This window comes from Dendrobium catenatum, unplaced genomic scaffold (genome assembly GCF_001605985.2).
Source record: "Dendrobium catenatum unplaced genomic scaffold, ASM160598v2 fragScaff_scaffold_156, whole genome shotgun sequence".
NCBI lineage: Eukaryota > Viridiplantae > Streptophyta > Magnoliopsida > Asparagales > Orchidaceae > Dendrobium > Dendrobium catenatum.
In genome coordinates this window covers 8602112-8620626 of record NW_021318618.1, presented here as the reverse complement: position 1 = coordinate 8620626, position 18515 = coordinate 8602112, and the positions used below count along the sequence as shown (strand labels likewise).

Sequence of the window (18515 nt, the reverse complement as noted above, 5' to 3'; positions counted from 1 at the left end):
CTATCTCTAAGGGTCAAGCCACTCATCCACCTAAGCATCCTCATCTCTGCCACATTTAACTTAGTGTTATGCTTCTTTTTTAGTGGCCAACATTCGGCTTCAACCATCCAACTTGAATTCTTTTGATAATATCCACATCTATTTCACCATCACTCTGAATAATAGATTCAAGATATTTAAAATGTGTTATCTTATTAATGACTTGATCGCTCAAAGTCACAATCTTCTCACTAGGTCTATTACTACTAAAATTGTACTTCATATAATCCGTTTTAGATCTACTCAATCGAAAAGCACTTCATATAATCCATTTTAGATCTACTCCAAAAAACTTTAGTCTCTAATGTTGATCTCCATAATCCAAGTTTACCTTCAACTCCCTCTATAGTTTCATCAACAAGAAGAATATCATCAATAAAAAGCATGCATCAAGGTACATCCTCTAGCAAATGTCTAGTGAGAACATCCATGACTAAAGCAAAAAGATATGGACTTAAGGCTGATCATATATGTAATCAAACCGAAATAGGAAAAAAAAAAACAAAACAAAATACCTTCCATCGGCGAAGAGCGACCCTCGGCGGCGCGCGAGCAGGAAAGAGAGGAAAGGATGCTCGGCAAAGTCCGGTGATCGTCGGCGATGTCAATCCACAGCGAGTGACAGACAACGACGGGCGAAACACGCGAGATGAGAGAACGGAAGGAAACGAATGAGCGGCCAGAGGGGCTCGGTGTCGAAAAATAGGGCTTTCACCGGCGGACGTTCCGGCGGGGTAAACGCCGGAACCATTGCTTACGCAATTAGCGCCGGCAATAAGTCGTTGAGTTTAAATACGCCGGCGCAATATCCGTCGGTAATTTACGCCGGTATGTTTCCACCGTAACGTGCGACAGAACTAGTTCAGAGCTCGTTTTACCGACGCATAGACCGACGCATAGACCGGCGCATGGGACGCCGGAAGTTTTTCGTCGTATCTTGCGCCAGCAAATACGTCGTAAGGTCTCCGTCGCAATATTTAGGAATATTCCGCCGTTACCTGCGCCGTTCGTACTGGCGCAAAATTTTCCGCCGGAAAATCCGACGGTAATCGCGTGTTTTCCCGTAGTGGTGAGGCTAGCTTTCTATAGCTGAAGGACTATTTTTTACATCAAATGTGAGATCTTTATTGATCATCAGAGTCTAAAGTACATATTTACTTAGAATGATCTGAATATGAGGCATAAGTGATGTCTTTAGCTGATTAAAGATTATGATATGACCATTTAGTATTATTCTAGTAAGGTTGTTATGGTAACATATGCTTTAAGCAATAAATCTTCTAGATTATCATATATTCAACTTATTGCTAATGAATCTTTTATACATAATATAGAAAAACTTCAATAGGAGGTAATTGCTCCTATTGATCAAGATTATAGTATTATGGTTCAGATGAATATTTAATTGTATTTATAAGAAATGATTCAGGAATTTCAGAGATTGGATACATAATATTTAAAGTTTATCGATCAAATCATGCTGGGTAAGAAATCTAAATAAAGAGCATTTGATTATGGAGTTATTTTCTATAAGTACATATTGTGGGTTCCTATTTTTAGAAATATGATGTGAGAAATTCTATACAAGGCTCATTATTCTGTTTACATTACTAATCCTAGTAGCAACAAAATATATGGTTATCTGAAATATATGTTATAATGTCTTAGATTAAAGAAAAATATGCATATTTTATTTCTAAATGTTAAGTCTATTAGCTAGTAAAAATAGAATATTAGCAACCAGAATATTTTTTTGCAACCATTGCCCCATTCTAGAGTGGAAATAGGAAGAGGTGACTATGAACTTTGCTATAGGTTTTCCAAGCTCGAGATAAGGGCATAATGTCATTTGGGTCTTGGTATACCTTCTACAAAATCTACTTATTTTATTTGGATCCGACAATTTGATTTAGTGGACAAATTGTCATAGGTGTATGTATATGAGATTACCAAGTTACTTAGGATACCAAAGGTGATCATTTTTTTATAGAGGTGTCAGTTTTACTTCATTATTATGGAAGGGTATTCACCAAGGTTTGAGCACAAATTGCATTTCAGTATTGGTTTTCATATATATTTACATATAATTTGATAGGGCTATTCAAATACTAAAAGATTTTCTAAGATTGTGTGTTATGAACTTTGGTGGTAGTTGAGAATATCATATTCCATTGATCGAATTTTTTTTATAATAACATCTTTCAGTCAAGCATAGCTATTGCCCCTAGTGAAGTTATATATGATAAGAAGTTTAGGATCCCTTTATCTTGAACAGAGGTAAGTGAAAGAAATATAATTAGGTCAACCCTAATTGATAATGCTACTAAAAAGATCCTTCTAATCATAAATAGATTAAAAGCTATGCAAGATAGGCAAATATTATTACGATGTTAAGCACTAGGCTATGGAATTTCATATTTGAGATTTCATATATGTGAAAATCAAGCTGGTGAAAGGTATCAACTGATTTGGCAAAGAAGGAAAGTTGAGTTCGATGTATGTTGGACCACTTGAAGTCATTAAAAGGATAAAAATATGCTTATAACTTACAGTTTATATATCATATAACTAAAATTCATAATATATTTCATGTGTCTCTTCTGCTAAAATGGATATTGGATTCTAAAAATCATGTATCTATATAAGAAATTGAATTACATCAACTACAGGAAAACCCGGTATTACCGGTGGACAAAATCCGCCGATAATACATAAAATACGACGGAAAGACTGGGTTTCCGGCGCATTTTCGTCGAAATTTCATACGCCGGTTTGGTGCGCGTCGGAAAATGTCTTCCGACGGATATAAGATGTTGGTAATTTTTTTGGCGCACGTTCCGACGCATTACCGATGAAAAATGGGTTAACAAAACGGTGTTTATTACCTGATTATTCCGGCGTTAAATACAATGAAAATTACAGCGTACTTATCCGCTGGAAACTCCAGTGGATAAAACGCCATATTGAACGCCGTAACTAAAGCTACAGCTTGTTATCGGCGTGTTTTTTGCCGGTAATTCTGGCAGACATAAAATGCTGGAAACGATACAGATATTCGTTGTATCGTCATTTCCAGCGAACCACCGACCACGAATCTGCTAGAAACCTGTAGCAATAACAAAAAAAATTGCGTTCCGAGGCAACAATCAGATTTTCACACCTACAAACATATACAAATACATACAATAATAGTTCCACAACACATATCTACACATCACAAATCTCAAGAACTTCAACAAATACTTAAAAATATAAATGTCTATTAACACATATTATTCAATAGCATCAACCAACTAATATTAAAAATATCAATGATTGTTCAATAACATAGATTCAAAAAATTAAACAAGTTCATATGACATTAAAAAAACTAAACTACTCTAAATCCGTGGACTCATCCTTAGATGGAGCTACCTCTTTTCCACTCAACTGCTCCCTCATTTTACGCATTTCATCCAACAACTAATTGTGTTGCTCCTGCATCTGCATTTATATCTGTGCTTGCAACTGAACTTGCCAATCAGCTTGTGATTTTCTTACTTGTTCTAGCTCCACTTAAAGGGCAGTTATTTGTTGACTATGTAAGGCCTCATGTGAACTTGCTGTGAAGCTGAATCCAGTAGAGGTCATCCCCTGGTATGCCTGAGTTTGCGAACCTAAACTATAAATCCTGCCATATTGCATTCCTCCAATGGCTTGTGACCAGATGCGGTACTCAGAATAATCCATAAAGCCCCCAGAAGAACCCTCACCTGCTACGACCTGACCCTCTTGAAACCATATATACTCCTCCTGTGAATGTAGAATATATATAATTGAGACTAAAAATAGAAATTATTAAACACATATACTTACATAGGCTTTTCTTGCTCGCTCATCAATCTATTGTTGATCCTCTTATCGTTTATGAGTGTGACTATGCAATTCCACACTAGTTGGTTCTCTACCCAGCATCTCTTTCTGTAAGAGAATTCCATTAATATTTCTATTAAAGAAAAATTTTAAAAAAACTTTTAAAATTCATTACCAAATATCATCTGTGCTTAGTATGTGGAATGGAGCCTCCAGTATGAAGGGAACTACCCAAGCCCCCAATATGAGCTCTATTTTGTCGATTTTTATCCCTCCTTATGCTATACTCTGCGCTGCACCAAGCAGTGTTCAACTCAGCCCATATAGTCTCTCCAATCCATAATGGTCGCTCGTCAGACTTTCTAATGTCTGTGAACATGTCACGCTTTCGAGTTAACCCACGCTTCTCAAAATTCTTTCTAATTTTATCATTGTGCTGGGGCAGCCAACAAAAATCTTTCTGCATTAAAAAACATACAATATAAAATATATATGTTTGTTAGCTTAAGTAAAAAAGAAAATTATTTAATTAGACATAACATAAAAAATAATACCCAAAAATACCTCAAACTCTCTAAACCACATTTTTCGGACTTCTTTCGGAACTTTCTTCCAAGAAACATAAGGAGCGTCAAATCTGCTCCGTATGATGTCTCATATTTTATGTGTTGGTTGTCTTGATGGGTAGACCTACAAAAAAGGTTATGTGAGAAAAATATATAATATAAAATAAATATGTTCGTTAGCTTAAATAAAAAAGAATTTACATACGTGTCACCATCACTTGCTATCAACATTCGACCATCTATCGCCTGCTCTTGTGCAGCTGGTGTCGAAGATCAACCTATAGCTGGCTGAGGGGGTCGTGGGGGATAATATGGGGGAACATATGGTGGATATGGATAAGTAAGAGGGGCACCAGCATAAGGTGGGGGTGGGTAATATGAGTAGAAAGGAGTACTCTGCGTGGGATCTTGTGAAGGAAATCAGGGGTCTAGTGAGTAGAACTGCAGGCTACTAGCTCCAGGAGTGGGTAAAGGCAGAGTGGTAGGCTGAGTATGTGTAGCATGCTGAGACTATGTAGCAGGCTGAGACGAAGTGGTCCCCTCAGTACGTACTGACCTAGGTGGTCCAGCTATAGCGATCTTCTTGGTGCGCCTATTAAAAATATTTTTGATCAATCATCTGCTAGGCTCTTCACCTGAAGCCATTTGCGCAGAAAAAAATAAGAAATATTAAAAACATGAGTTATAACAAAAATATAATATAAAATAACACTGCAGTAACAATAAAATAAAATGCAGTACAGTAACAATAAAATAAATGCAGTGAAGTAACAAAAAATTTAAATTTATCTTATGTTAACTCATCATTTGTTGATTCACTTTTATATGATAATATATTTTCAGCACTATCAGATTCGTCATTACTTTCATCTATGGTTAAATCTACCTCTTCTAACTGCAACTCGCTCTCATTAATTCGAATTTGGTCATCTACATTGATTGGAAGATTTTTTAAAATTGACATAAACTCTTCATGATGTGCTTATGGTATTGAAGTGGTTTTCTTAATTACTCCACTTGGTTTTATCTTCATAACTACCAGCCAATCATGTTTGCCTCATAATTTGCTTGAATAGTTAGCATAATAGACTTGACTTGCCTAACTAGCAATGATGAATGGGTCAAACTTTGCATATCTCCTACCCCGCTTTACTTCTGTTATACCGTAAATTGGATATACTCTTGTACCTCTATTTTGTACTGGATCAAATCATTCACAATTGAAGAGATACACAATATTTCTATGACCGGGATATTCCACCTCTAATATTTCTTGTAATACCACGTAGTATTCAGAATCATCCCTTATATGGGTGTTCCCTCTTACACATACGCCAGAATTTTATGTCTTCCTACCTTCACACCAATTTTTTATTTGGAATTTATAACCATTGACAAAAAATATTTAATAACATTTAACTAATCTATTTGGTCCCCAAGCAAACTCAAATAGCCCTTGATACTACGAATCATTGTATTCAGTATGTACCTTTAAATGAACAATATATTATTATTAGCATATTTATCGCATGCAGTACTAACTAATTAAAACAAATTATTCAAAATATACCGTAAACCAAGCATTGAATTCTTTCTCCACTATCTTTTGGTCTTCTCATTCTTAAACCATCAATGAACCTCCTACAAACATTCGAGTTTAGAACAAAGTTAAGAATAATGAAAAAATGAACAAATTAACTCATACTTACTCGAGGTATGACTCAACTTCATCATAGTTAAGCAAGATATATAATGTGATAACTGATATCTCCTTATCGGTCAAATAGCGCACGGTGCTAGCGCCTACAGGTTCACCACTTCCACTGAATACAGATATATTAAAGGATTGTCCAACATTTTGAGGTGCTGTACTTTCACCTGATTGAGACATTGTTTCAAAGTAATACGAGCAAAACTGAGTTGTCTAGTACATATGTTAAATATATTTCACATTTAGAGCCTTCGGGACGTGCTTTATTCTTAGCAGTCTTCTTACGTTTATTTAAATATCTCTCAAAAGGATATATCCACTGATATTGAACAGGTCCACCAACCATAGCCTCATATGGTAAATGTATCTAGATGCTCCATAGAGTCAAAAAATTCTGGAGGAAATATTTTTTCAAGTTGACACATAATGAAAGGAATTTGCTGCTCTATAAGAATTAAGTTCTCTACGTTTAGTTTAGAAGAGCATAAATCTTTAAAGAATACACTTAGCTCGATCAAGGACTTTAAAATTTGATCTTGTAGATAACTAAAAGCAGTTTGTAGTAGACATTGCATGAAGATGTAACAATCATTACTTTTCAATCCGAATAATCTCCCTGACCTTATGTCAACACACCTGCTTAGATTGGAAGAATATCCATTAGGTACTCGTAGGGTTTTCACTCATTCACAAATTGTTCGTTTTTGCTCTAAAGTTAATGTGAATGGAGCTTTTGATTTGAGAAGTTTTTCACCTCTACCATCCTTCAATTATAATGCTTTCCTCCTACAAATCTCCTTGGTAATGGTAATATATGAACAACTAATGGTGGGAAGAGGGAGTTCTCGTGCGGAAAGAACAGGTAACGCCCGAAGGAAGAGACGGAGTGTGGATTTAGAAGACAGAGTGGTATTAATGTTATAAAATTAGTATTTGAATGGTGAGATTGTAATATTTAACTTTTGGATGTTAAATATGTAATATGCATATAATAAAGTGGCATGCATGTAAATCCCCTATTTTATAATAATTATTTTCATTTAAAATCATATTTAATCCTATTAATTATTTTAAAATAACTAAGTATTTAACTAATAATTTTATTAATAATTTAACTATCTATTTAATATTATTTAATTAGTTTTACTTAATTATTAATATTTTAAATTATATTAATTAAGTAATCTTATCCAACAATAAGTCTAGGTTTTACTTTTCCCTTCTTCTCTATTTCGTTCGGCTTCGTTGCTTCTCATGAGTGTAGAGTTTTTTCTTCGTCGCTGGTCGACTTCGCAGTCTTCGCTCCTTCGACGACGTTCCCTTACTGTTGGATCGGAAGTTACGACGTTTTTTTATCGGAAGCAACAACGGGAGCTCGCTTGCTGTGAAGGTAACTTTCTCCCTTTCGCGCCCTTCTTCGGCTAAATCCCCTAAATCCGCCGAACCAAAGGATTTCGTAAATCCGGGATTTAACACGAAAAGAGGGAATTTTCCATCAAACGCGGTTTTGATTTACCGTGAGATTTTGTTTTGCATTTTTGGCCGTTTGGCTGTATTTAGCTCAAATCCGCTTCAAATCCGGCCTAAATTCTGCATCCAAACAGCCCCTTTGCGTCATGGGCCTTGCCTTCTATATAAAATGGTTTACTTATCATTTTTTTGTGAAACTCAACAAGTTTTTCTCTTGTTATATTTCTCACAGGGGTAATATCTTCTACTTTAGGGGAAGGTCATTGCAATGTTTTGCCTTTGGAGAAAATGTTGCCTTCAATCTACAGAGTTTTTCAAGCATTGATTATGAGGGCTTCAAGCTGTCTCTCATGTTCAATAAGGTAATTTAATTTCAAAGTTGTTCATCCATTTTTGTAGATTTTGTGTAATGGTATTAAATAGCAAATATATAAATTTTGAAATCTGTAATCTATAATTTTTATATTTATTATTTCTTTTTGATAATTGTGATGTTATTATGAAGCCAACAACTAGAGGAATAAATTGTGATGTTGTCCTGTATCAGTGTGTCAAGTGGTTATTTTGTAAGAGTTTTCACTCCTACCCATCGCCTGTTCACTTATAGCTCCCTATCTTATATCGTATATCTTATGTCTTGTCTTTTATATTGAGATTATACCATAGACTTATAATTTAAAGTAAAGTTCATCGACCCTCCTTCCTATAAAGGGTATCTTGCTCCAACCAACCTAAATCAGTTTATAAGTAGCCAACCTTTCTTACAATTGCACATATATGCCATATCATAATAATATTACATGCATCATGTATTATATAGATTTTTAGTGCAATTAACATGTGAGCATTATTCTATGCTATCAATATACACATCTTATCAGTAGTATACTCATGTCAATATACATGCATTTCATATAAGTTGTATCAAATGTATGTTATACCCAATGCACTACTTTAGTACGCATGCTATGTGTGTCACATCCATATTAAATGCAATAATTTCTACTTATTTTATATATGCTTTTATCTTGATCATTTCAGTTAAAGGTTGTACATGCAAGGCTAACCAATGGAATTTCAACTTAATCATATCAAAATGCTTAGGATAATCATATCTATCATACAATAAAAGTTATGCTATAAAAGTTTATTAAATTAGAAGATAATATATTTTAAATAGATTTGAGAGAGATAGAGAACTAAAACTTAAAATAATTGGAAACAAAAATAGGATTCAGGTTACATATTACAATAAGAATATTTTTTGCAACTAGAAGAATGAACATGAACCACCTGGAAGAGGCTTTCTCTCTCATCTCTCTCCTCTCTTTCTTCTTCCTTTACGCCCTTTTCTCTTTTTTTCCTTCCTGGCCATGCAACTGAATAAGGCTTAGGAATATGACTTAGGTACTTAAGAATTGGGGTAATGGATTAGAATATTTTAAAAAATAAAATTTCAAACCCAGTATCGCAACGCTCCCCTTAATTACTTCAAACCTGAGAAGCAGACACCACTGTGCCTTATAAGAACAATGCCGTAGTGCTCCTTGCATATTTTCATACAAGTAGAAATTTCCATGAGGTTATTTACAGTGCATTAATAGTTTTTAATCATGTAAAAATTGGGTTATTACACTTCTAGATCTTGATTTGAGCTCATTCAGGCTTGGATTTGATCATTTGTTGTGTCGTTGGGGGATGTTTAGTTTGACCATAAGTTTGCTGAAATTAGAGTTTGAAAGTTTCCAATTTAATGTCTAGATATTCATTCCCAATTAAGGCAATTTTTGATGTTGTATTAAGTAATAAATAGGTTGTACATACTTTAAATAAAATCAGTAATATTTTTGTGAATATAATACAACAATGACAAATTTTTATCCCGCTAACCGGGGTTAGCTACATGAATCCTTCTTTTCCATTGTGTCTTAGTAAGAGTCAAATTCTCATTTAAATCTAATAACAAAATGTCATGTCTAATACTTTCTAACCAAATTTTTTTAGGTATAACTCTACATTTCTTAACATAGGTCAGATCTAATACATCTACTCTCCTAATAAGGGTAATCAGAAGGTTGACATTTAATATGACCAAACCATCTAAGACGACTCTCTCTAGTCTTATCTACCATTAGGGGTGTAAATGAGTCGAGTCAAGCTCGAGTAGCGGCAAACTTGAGCTCGACTCGTCACTCAAAAGGGCAGCTCGAACTCAAGCTCGTGTCGAGCTCAAAGGACGAGCTCAACTAATTCATTTTCTCTCAGGCTCGAGAGCTCAAGAAGAAAAATCGAAAGAGTTGTCGCTTGTAAGCCGACTGTGGAGAAAACGCTCGCTTGCGGTGTAGAAGTACGCCCGCCCGAAAAAAAAAGGGAAGAAGACGGTATTGTTCTTGAAGAAGGAGATGTTAGTCTGTTGCTTTTATTATGTGTACTGCTTGTTTTAGTTTTTTCCCTTAAAAATGAAAAAAAACCGCTCCGCGAGCCTTCTTGAAGAAGGAGATGTCAGCCGTGAGCCTTCTGTTGTTCTGTAATCATGATTCTAAATGGTCTTCAAAGTTCTAAGGTTTGGCCCGCCTTCCAATTTTTAAAACAACATGAATAAAATAAAATTTATTTAAAACGACTGGAGCTACTCCAACCTTCACATATATACTCATTTTGCATTTTCAAGTTCATAGGTGTATGTATCCAATGGGAAAACACAGTATGTTTCATTCAGCATAGTCTTACTTTTCATATAAGAATACATATGATATTGTGAACTCTTTTATGATAGACGGTAGACTGTAATATAGAGACTTATTAGATTTTTGAGGAACATCCAGTAAACACACTTTATAAACCTGTTGAGGGAATTCTTTCTCGATTAGCCAGTTTGTACCATGGATTATTGGTAGTGGATTTTGTTACATTCTCTGCAAATTGCCTACGTTCTTCAAGCTCTGGCCATTTCTTTTATCTTTATCCATGTCTATCTAATGTTGTGAGCTGTTCTTTTAATGACATTCTTCCCAATCACAGGCAGTGAGACCTCATAGTGTGAAGCACTCATCCACCTTAGCTTTCAAATCTCTTAAACAATTAATTTTATGCTTCTTTTTTAATGCCCAACATTCTCCACCATAAAACAATGTAGGTCTCGCTACTATCTTATAAAAATTTTCCTTCACTTCAACCATAACTTAGAATTCTATTAGTGATATCGATTAATGCAATAACATCGGTTAAAATGCAAATAAATATATTGGTCAAATATGTTACACGTAGCACTTGAGTTTCATTTGAAAAAAATTTTGTCATCGCTTTTGTGGTTGGAAAAATAGAAAAAAATGTTTTTATTTGATTATTTTTTTGTCTTGATTCTACGGCCTAGGAAGTCATTCTACCAATGTTCAACCCAAACCGGTGTATCCGGTTCAATATTCGCTCCAGCACACAGCAAACCGAGGGGATAAAAAATAACGCAAATCAATTCCATTTTGCCCTAGGTGCCTGGTTTCGAACTTGTCATCGACAAAATCATCCTTTCGTCGATGTGTCAGTAACCTGTAGGATGGTGGAGCTCCTCCTTGTGCGTGGTTTGTAGCACGTTGGGCAGCACTGCCAGTGCTCCCAGCCCCTCCTGCTCAAGGTGAATTTCCAATTGCTTTTCATTCCTCACTATTCTCTATGAAACAGGATCTTTGTTCGCTCCAGGTTCTGCTATCCTGCACATATTTAAACACGCAGAGCTGGTACTGGTAAAATCTGAAAACCGAGAAGAAAATATGAGGACTGTGATGGTGGAGGGCGTGAAGCTCACTTTAGATATAGCTTCATGGTATGGCTTCATTATTGTTTAGGAGCTTAGTTTGAGCTTATTGCAAAGGAATGGCCAAATGTTGACCTGCTAGGAAGTTTCACCAGGGTTCATTTCTCATGCTCTTCGTTTTGTACCATTCTCATTAATGCATATTTTGTTTGGAAGATTCGTTATTGGCATAAATTAAATTGAAATTCGTGCAGATCACAGTTTACTATTGATTCCCATCTTCCTCTTCCCTTTTGTGATGCCACAAAGTGTAGGTGGTGTAAACCCATAGTTGCCTTAATCAGGTCAATCAAGTCTTTTGGAGAGCCTGAACTAAGTTATACTTGTCACTGATTTGAACCTCTTGCAACTCGGAACTCACCAAGCATGAAGTCACCCAATGCGTAATGTCAACCAAGTATCAACCTTATTCTACCCTCAATATTGACGTCCTGAACTTGTTTGACTCACGAAGGCGCTCATATACTTAGGCTTATCACTTAAATAACTCGACAAGGTACTTGTCCTCAAGTTGAAACTCATATGAAATTCTAGACTAGGAGCCAACTACAAAAAGTTAACTCATTCTTTATAAAGTTAGCTACATTGAGCCCAGGTTATATATATTTTCTATGTAGGCATACTATGCAGAAATGATGTATTGCCAACTTTTTATCCCTATATATAGCGTTCATAGGTCAAGCAAAAATATATAATGATATTGTACTTTTAGCCAAAATTCTATATCACTGGCCTCTCTCAGTTTCTCTCTTAATTACCTCAAATTCTATCTCCATTAGAATTATCTCTGTAACTTAGTTTTAATTGCCATTTTATGTCTAGGGGATTCAATCAGGCTTTCTATAAATCAATCTAATTAAGGATAATCTTTTATACTCAACAAAATCTCTTTTTTCTCTTACTATTCAGGCTCAATCCATATCTGCAGTATGATCTGTGTCATTTCATAGTAAAAGTTGAATTATATATCCTCTTAGGTGCTGTTATAGTGGAAATGCCAATGATAAAGAACCAAACTATAGAGAAGATAAGGAAAGGTCTGGCATAACTAGCGACCTAATGACCATATGACTTTCAAGAAATTATAGAATACTGATCCAGGAGATCTCCAAGGGCTTTGCTCAAGCTGCTTCCTTTGCTCATTCCCCTTGAGAGTGCTAGTTAACCATCTCTCCAATGCACCATTCGAAGCTCGGCTTTGGATTTGCTGTTCTAGCTCTTTCTGATGGCAAGCTTGCCTCCATGTGGAGAGTATGGCAAAGTTTCTTTCCCATCGCCACACCTATAAGGGGAAGTCAGGCATGGTTGACTATGTTGCTTGTTTTGAATCAAACGTCTCCCACCCACTATCAACAACGTGTTGAAGTGTTGGCTCCTTTTCACCACTTCCATGGATGCACTGCTGCGATAGTTCTCTCTTCTTCATTTGGGGAGCATTATCTCATTTGTCGACTTTAAATATTATTTCATAAATGCATTTCTTTAGTGTTTAGTTGCTGAAGAGTTATCAGGCTTTGTTGAACATGCAATAGGAGCCTGACTAATCACCCTGTCACATCATGATTTGCCTTTAATGAAAGTGCTTGATATCCTAGAATTGGAGCCTGTTGTTGCCCCAACATCACTCAAAGTATTTAGGAAGGTCCTTTTCGCTACACTCAAGTGGTTTAATTCTTTGGTTGAATTGCTCTAGTTGGCGAATAATCACATCATTGGGAGGAGTGCCGCATGACTACAACTTCAACTTGCATGCTTCATTGCAGACATGTAGGGTCTTTCGATTACACCTCTAATTTCAACAAAAAATGTCACACAAGAATCAAGATAGGTTGGTCAAGAAGCTGCACCTTTGCCAGTACTAGTAGCAGCACTGAAGGTACTACTTCGAGAAGCAAGATTAGGGGTTGCCTATTGTGAACCTTGTGAAAAGGGATAGGTTGCCCCTTAACATGAGGAATCCAACATAAGCTCTTCTTCAAATGTTGTTGGCGAAGATTTTAGACATTGCACGCAACAAGGAGTATTTCTGTAGATCTCCATCTATTCCCATAACATTGATTGCCTGTGATCGAAGCACTACATATTTCATAAGGACCACAATCATGATATAAGAATTGTTTCCACCTTGAGGCCTAGTTAAGGAATTTATTTGTGTGAAAAGTATGAAATAATACATTAGTACTGACCAATAATGACGAGTTTACAAAGTGCTGATTAAAGAAAATAAAAGTGGTGATGCGCCACCATTGGCCATGCATATGGTAGGCATCATTCTATGATTCTCAAAAGAGCTAAAGCTGAAGCATTGAGGCATACAAGCCTCAAGTTGTGTTTAGGATGTGCAAGTTGCATTCTAGCTCTAGATCGAAAAATTCTTCAGATTTTCCAATGGCCTTCACCAATTTTGAATTAATAGTAGCCAGGAATCCTTCCAAGAACATCACAGTCACTATGATGATGTTTGTTAATTATCATATCAACAATAGTCTGATTGGCCTAAGGATTTTTGTTAATATAACTTTTAATATCATTTTTAAACCAGTATTGGTCAAATACAATTGAGAATACTCCCACTTGTGGGCTCCTTTATAATTTTTCTAGTGATTGTTAGAGATTGAAGGCTAAATTGCACTGTTGATAACTTAAAGGTGGGCGACCAACAATAGACAAATTAATCATACTGAATGCCATAACAATCTACATTGCCATATTTGTTTGTCAATTCGCAAACACCCTCAAAGTGGCCAAACTCTCAACATCATGCGACGGTTAGTTACCCTACGAGACGTTGGTCTCTCATTGTTTATGGATATTTGTTGCAATCTTGGGCATTCTACCTTAAGGTAGTCAAATTCGTCTAGAAGTAAGTGCTTTGACTCGATGTCTAGAGGACATGGTCTTGAGACCTTCGAGACAATAAAAGACATAATTGTCTTAGACAACAATCCTTCTCACTCTTTGAGACTAGAGCCATACTTGGGGGAGTGTTAAACTTTGAATCTGCAAAAGAATTATTAATCTCTTTTGCTAAGATCATGGAGTGCTTATTCTTCGCTTGTCCCTACCTTCGAAGGTATTTTGATTTTAACTCCATCGCTGGGGTGCTTTCTAGAGAACCTAGAAGAATAATCATCGAACATTTTGCTCTCAAAGTAGTTCTTAGGGGTACTTACTGTCAATCTAATCATTGTTCAAAGTTACTAGCTAGAAGTTAACTATATAACATATTTGCCCACTACACAACTAGTCACGCCATGTCTAAGTCATATTTTATGTATGATCATATCATGTATCCGATCATGTATCGCTAACTTTTCACATCACTTATAAATTGGGAGCTGCTAGTCAAGCATATAAATTAGATAATCTCATGTTTTGATCGAAACTCTATCTTGTTGGTCTTTTTCATGTTCTATCTTAAAGTCGTTTCAACAATCTCTCTCTCCCCCTCTATCTACTTCATCTCTATAACTTGGTTTGATTCACCTTTTTCCTTGTAAGGGCTTCAAGTGGATCTTCTGTAAATCAATTCAATCAAGGAGAATCTACTAGACTCAACATTTCTTCTCTTCCATCCCACTCTTTAGGTTTGATCCCCATCTCTTGTATAGTTTTGGTATCTTTCTATGGATAATATTGGATGATTTGATTCAACATTTGGTAAATATAATCAATTCATGGAAATGAAATCCAAGAAATCCAAGAATTTGAGTGTCTAGTTCTTCTTTCAATGTATCATTATGATGCATTTGTTCCTTCTCCAATTTTTTATTTCTGTGATTATCTGGTAGATAACTTGTAACCAATCTTTGCAGGTCCTGATCTCTAATTCATGGAGAGCACCTCCAGTGAAGATGAGGGCTCCCTTAGAGATAATCATGTGGACCTCAACAATGAGAACATGGAACATCACTTGGCAATGGAGGTCAGCAGTCATTTCAATGATTCTGAAAGTCTTCTCCCTTCTCATGAAGAAGCCTCGGAAAATATTGAACCATTCATTGGCATGGAGTTTGAATCTGAAGAAGCTGCAAAGGAATCCTACATGTCATATGCTAGTCGTGTTGGGTTCTCTGTGCGCATCAGCAAGTCTCGGCGTTCAAGAAATGATGAATCCATTATCATGAGACGTTTTGTGTGTTCCAAGGAAGGTTTTCACATGAAAAAGGGCAATTATGAAGATGGTAAGAAAAAGAGAAAGCGTGCAACCATTAGAGAAGGTTGCAATGCTATGATTGAAGTTATTCAAAAATATTATGGAAGGTGGGTTGTTACTAAGCTTGTCAAGGAACATAATCATGTCGTAGCAGCACCAAGTCGTGTAAGATACGTTGCACCTGAAGAATATGCTGGCATGGAACCATTTGTTGGAATGGAGTTTTCATCTCATGAAGCTGCACAAATGTTTTATTATGCATATGCAGTTCGGATTGGGTTTGATGTCCGGATTAGACTTTCACGTCGGTCAACACGGGATGAGTCCTTTGTTATGCGCCGTTTTGTATGCACCAAAGAGGGCTTTACCCCATTTGAAGAGACTTTTGATGAGAGTAAGAAGAAAAGAAACCGGACTCCTACGAGAGAAGGGTGCAAAGCTATGTTTGAGGTGATAAAAAAGGATTCTGATCGATGGATTGTTTCCAAACTTGTCACAGATCATACTCATGACCTTGTTATTGCACCTGGGAAAGTACACTACATCCAATCTCAAAGTGAAGTAGTTGTTCTTGCAAAAAGTGGTGCTGTTAATCTTGAAAAATCTGCAGCACTAACAAGCTCAAAGCCAAGTTTTGGAGATAAATTTGTAGGCTTAGATAGTCTTTCTTCAAATGATCAGGGGTCAAGAACTGATTTAACTAATACTTATCACAATGCCTTTGGATTTGAGGAGACCCAGTTTTTATTGGAGTCTTTTAAGAAGATGCAGGCTGAGAGTCCTGCATTCTTTTATGCCTTTCAAGTTGATAAAAGTAATCGCCTAATAAATGTATTTTGGGCTGATGCAAAAGCTAAGATGGCTTATTATTGTTTTGGTGATGCTGTAACAGTTGATACTTCGTGCAAGGAGAATAAAAGCATGATGCCTTTTGTCATGTTCACTGGGATTAATCACCACTGTCAGTCGGTAGCTTTTGGGTTTGCCTTGCTGACAGACGAGACTGAGGCATCTTTTATCTGGCTCTTTGAAAACTGGCTTGTAGCTATGTGTGGACGAACTCCAATTTCATTAATTACTGATCATCATGAAGCAATGACTGCAGCAATTTCAAGTGTGTTCCCAGAGGCCCGTCACAGACTCAGTCGAGACCATATTTTAAGAAAATGCAGGGAAAAACTGTCCAATCTATATTTCATGCTTGGTAGCTTGGAGGCTAGCTTTGAGATAGAATTTTTGAAGTGCATTGATGAGCCGGAAACTGTTCAAGTGTTCGAGCTGCAGTGGAAGTCTATTCTGGATAAATATGACCGGGGTGAGAACTCTTGGCTACAATGCCTGCACAACACTCGCCACAAATGGGCCCCAGTCTACCACAAAGACACTTTTACAGCAGATATATCTTTAGCTGAAAAACCAGAGAGTTTGAGTACGTTCTTTGAAAAATACTTCAACAGAAAGACGTCCTTGCAGTTCTTCATCAGTATCCTCGATCAGGCGATGGCTGTTTGGTACGAAAGAGAGGCACTTGAGGATTTTGCTTCATCATGTACCAGACCTACATTAAAAACTCCATCAAGTATGTTGAAACAAGCCGCAGAAATATACACAAGGACAGTATTTGATGTTTTTCAGGACGAGTTCGTAGAATCTCTGGGTTATTTTGCTGATAGAATCGAGGATGGGGTGATCAGCAAATATAATGTCACAAAAGTTGAAGATGTGTGCGCTTGTATTGTGACCCATGATTCGTCTGAGGAGAGGACAAGTTGTAGTTGTTGCAAATTCGAGAGGTCTGGCATTTTATGCAGGCATATCTTGAGAGTTTACTTAACTGTTGATGTTCGCGTGCTGCCTGAGCACTATATCTTAAAACGGTGGACAAAAGATGCGAAGAATGGTTTTGTATTGGATGAATGTGCCAGGTACAGTGATCTTGTTTGTAATGTCATTAGGTTTGCAAAGGAAGGATCAACATCTCTAGATGCTTTTAATATTGCAAAGCAGGCACTTCAAATTGCTTTTTCGGAGGTTCTTGCAGCTAAAAAGGATATTGCCAGCAGGTGTGCAATGTGATTTGTGCTTGTGGCGGTTTCTCCATTTTTTATCAGAATATATATATAGATATATTCACTTGGGCCGATCCTCTACTTCCATTTACTGGTCACTTTCGCATCCAAAAAGCGAGATGTCGCATTTTCTTTGTTTTTTTTTTTTTTGGAAACCGCGGCCAATCTTATTCCATTTTTTCAAAGTATTATGACAACCTTTGTTAGAAAGCTGCACTATTAAAATATAAGCTAACTCGAGCTTGACTTTTGTGCTTTTTCTTTAGGTGTAGTTTGTATAATAGTTGTTAATTTGTAAGCAGTTTTGCGGTTCAACCTATTTTGAGTGCACTTCTGTTTCATGTTTATCTTCTTGGTGCTTTTGCTGCAATTATGACATTAGGAAAACCAGACTATCTGAAAACTAACACCGGGGAAAAATCCTTGAACCGATTCAGCACTGGTTGATTAGGACAGGATTTCTGCAAATGGTGCAGTTCTTTGCGTGGTTCAAGTTTGTTTACCACTGCTAGGATATAGAATGCAATATTTTACAAAGATATCAGGTTTGTTGCGTCCAGGAGTATTCGCGGCGGTAGAGAAATATAAAGTTTAATGTCTTAGCGTTGTACAAAAATCCGGCACGCAATTAGATAAGAGAGAGTGCGCGTCATCCACTAAAGACACCAAGATTTTTATGTGGAAAACCCTTGAAAAAAGGGGGAAAAATCACGGGGCCTATCACAGTTTAAATGAATCCACTAGTATTGTAGTTGATTACAAATGAGGTCCTTTCTCAAGGGAAGGCTTTAGCTTGATGTGCATTTTATAGAGTACATTATATGGTGAGAATACAAAATAT

The 18515-nt window shown here is 36.4% G+C and overlaps 1 protein-coding gene across 12 annotated transcripts; it reads left to right on the top strand.

Annotated features, from left to right (window-relative positions):
• Nucleotides 1-7419: 7419 nt before the first annotated feature.
• On the top strand, nucleotides 7420-18019 carry LOC110096998 (protein FAR1-RELATED SEQUENCE 5). Of its 12 annotated transcripts, none has more exons than XM_028692484.1 (6): nucleotides 7420-7558; nucleotides 7892-8000; nucleotides 11127-11269; nucleotides 11317-11458; nucleotides 14951-15036; nucleotides 15265-18019. In XM_028692484.1, the coding sequence occupies exon 6, from the start codon at nucleotides 15282-15284 to the stop codon at nucleotides 17679-17681; it is 2400 nt and encodes a 799-aa protein (XP_028548317.1). In that variant the 5' UTR covers nucleotides 7420-7558; nucleotides 7892-8000; nucleotides 11127-11269; nucleotides 11317-11458; nucleotides 14951-15036; nucleotides 15265-15281; the 3' UTR covers nucleotides 17682-18019. The 12 variants fall into 12 exon arrangements, with proteins under 12 accessions (XP_028548317.1, XP_028548305.1, XP_028548311.1 ...); XM_028692472.1 differs by having other exon boundaries at nucleotides 11012-11269; XM_028692478.1 differs by having other exon boundaries at nucleotides 7871-8000; nucleotides 11127-11209.
• The last annotated feature ends 496 nt before the right edge of the window (nucleotides 18020-18515 follow it).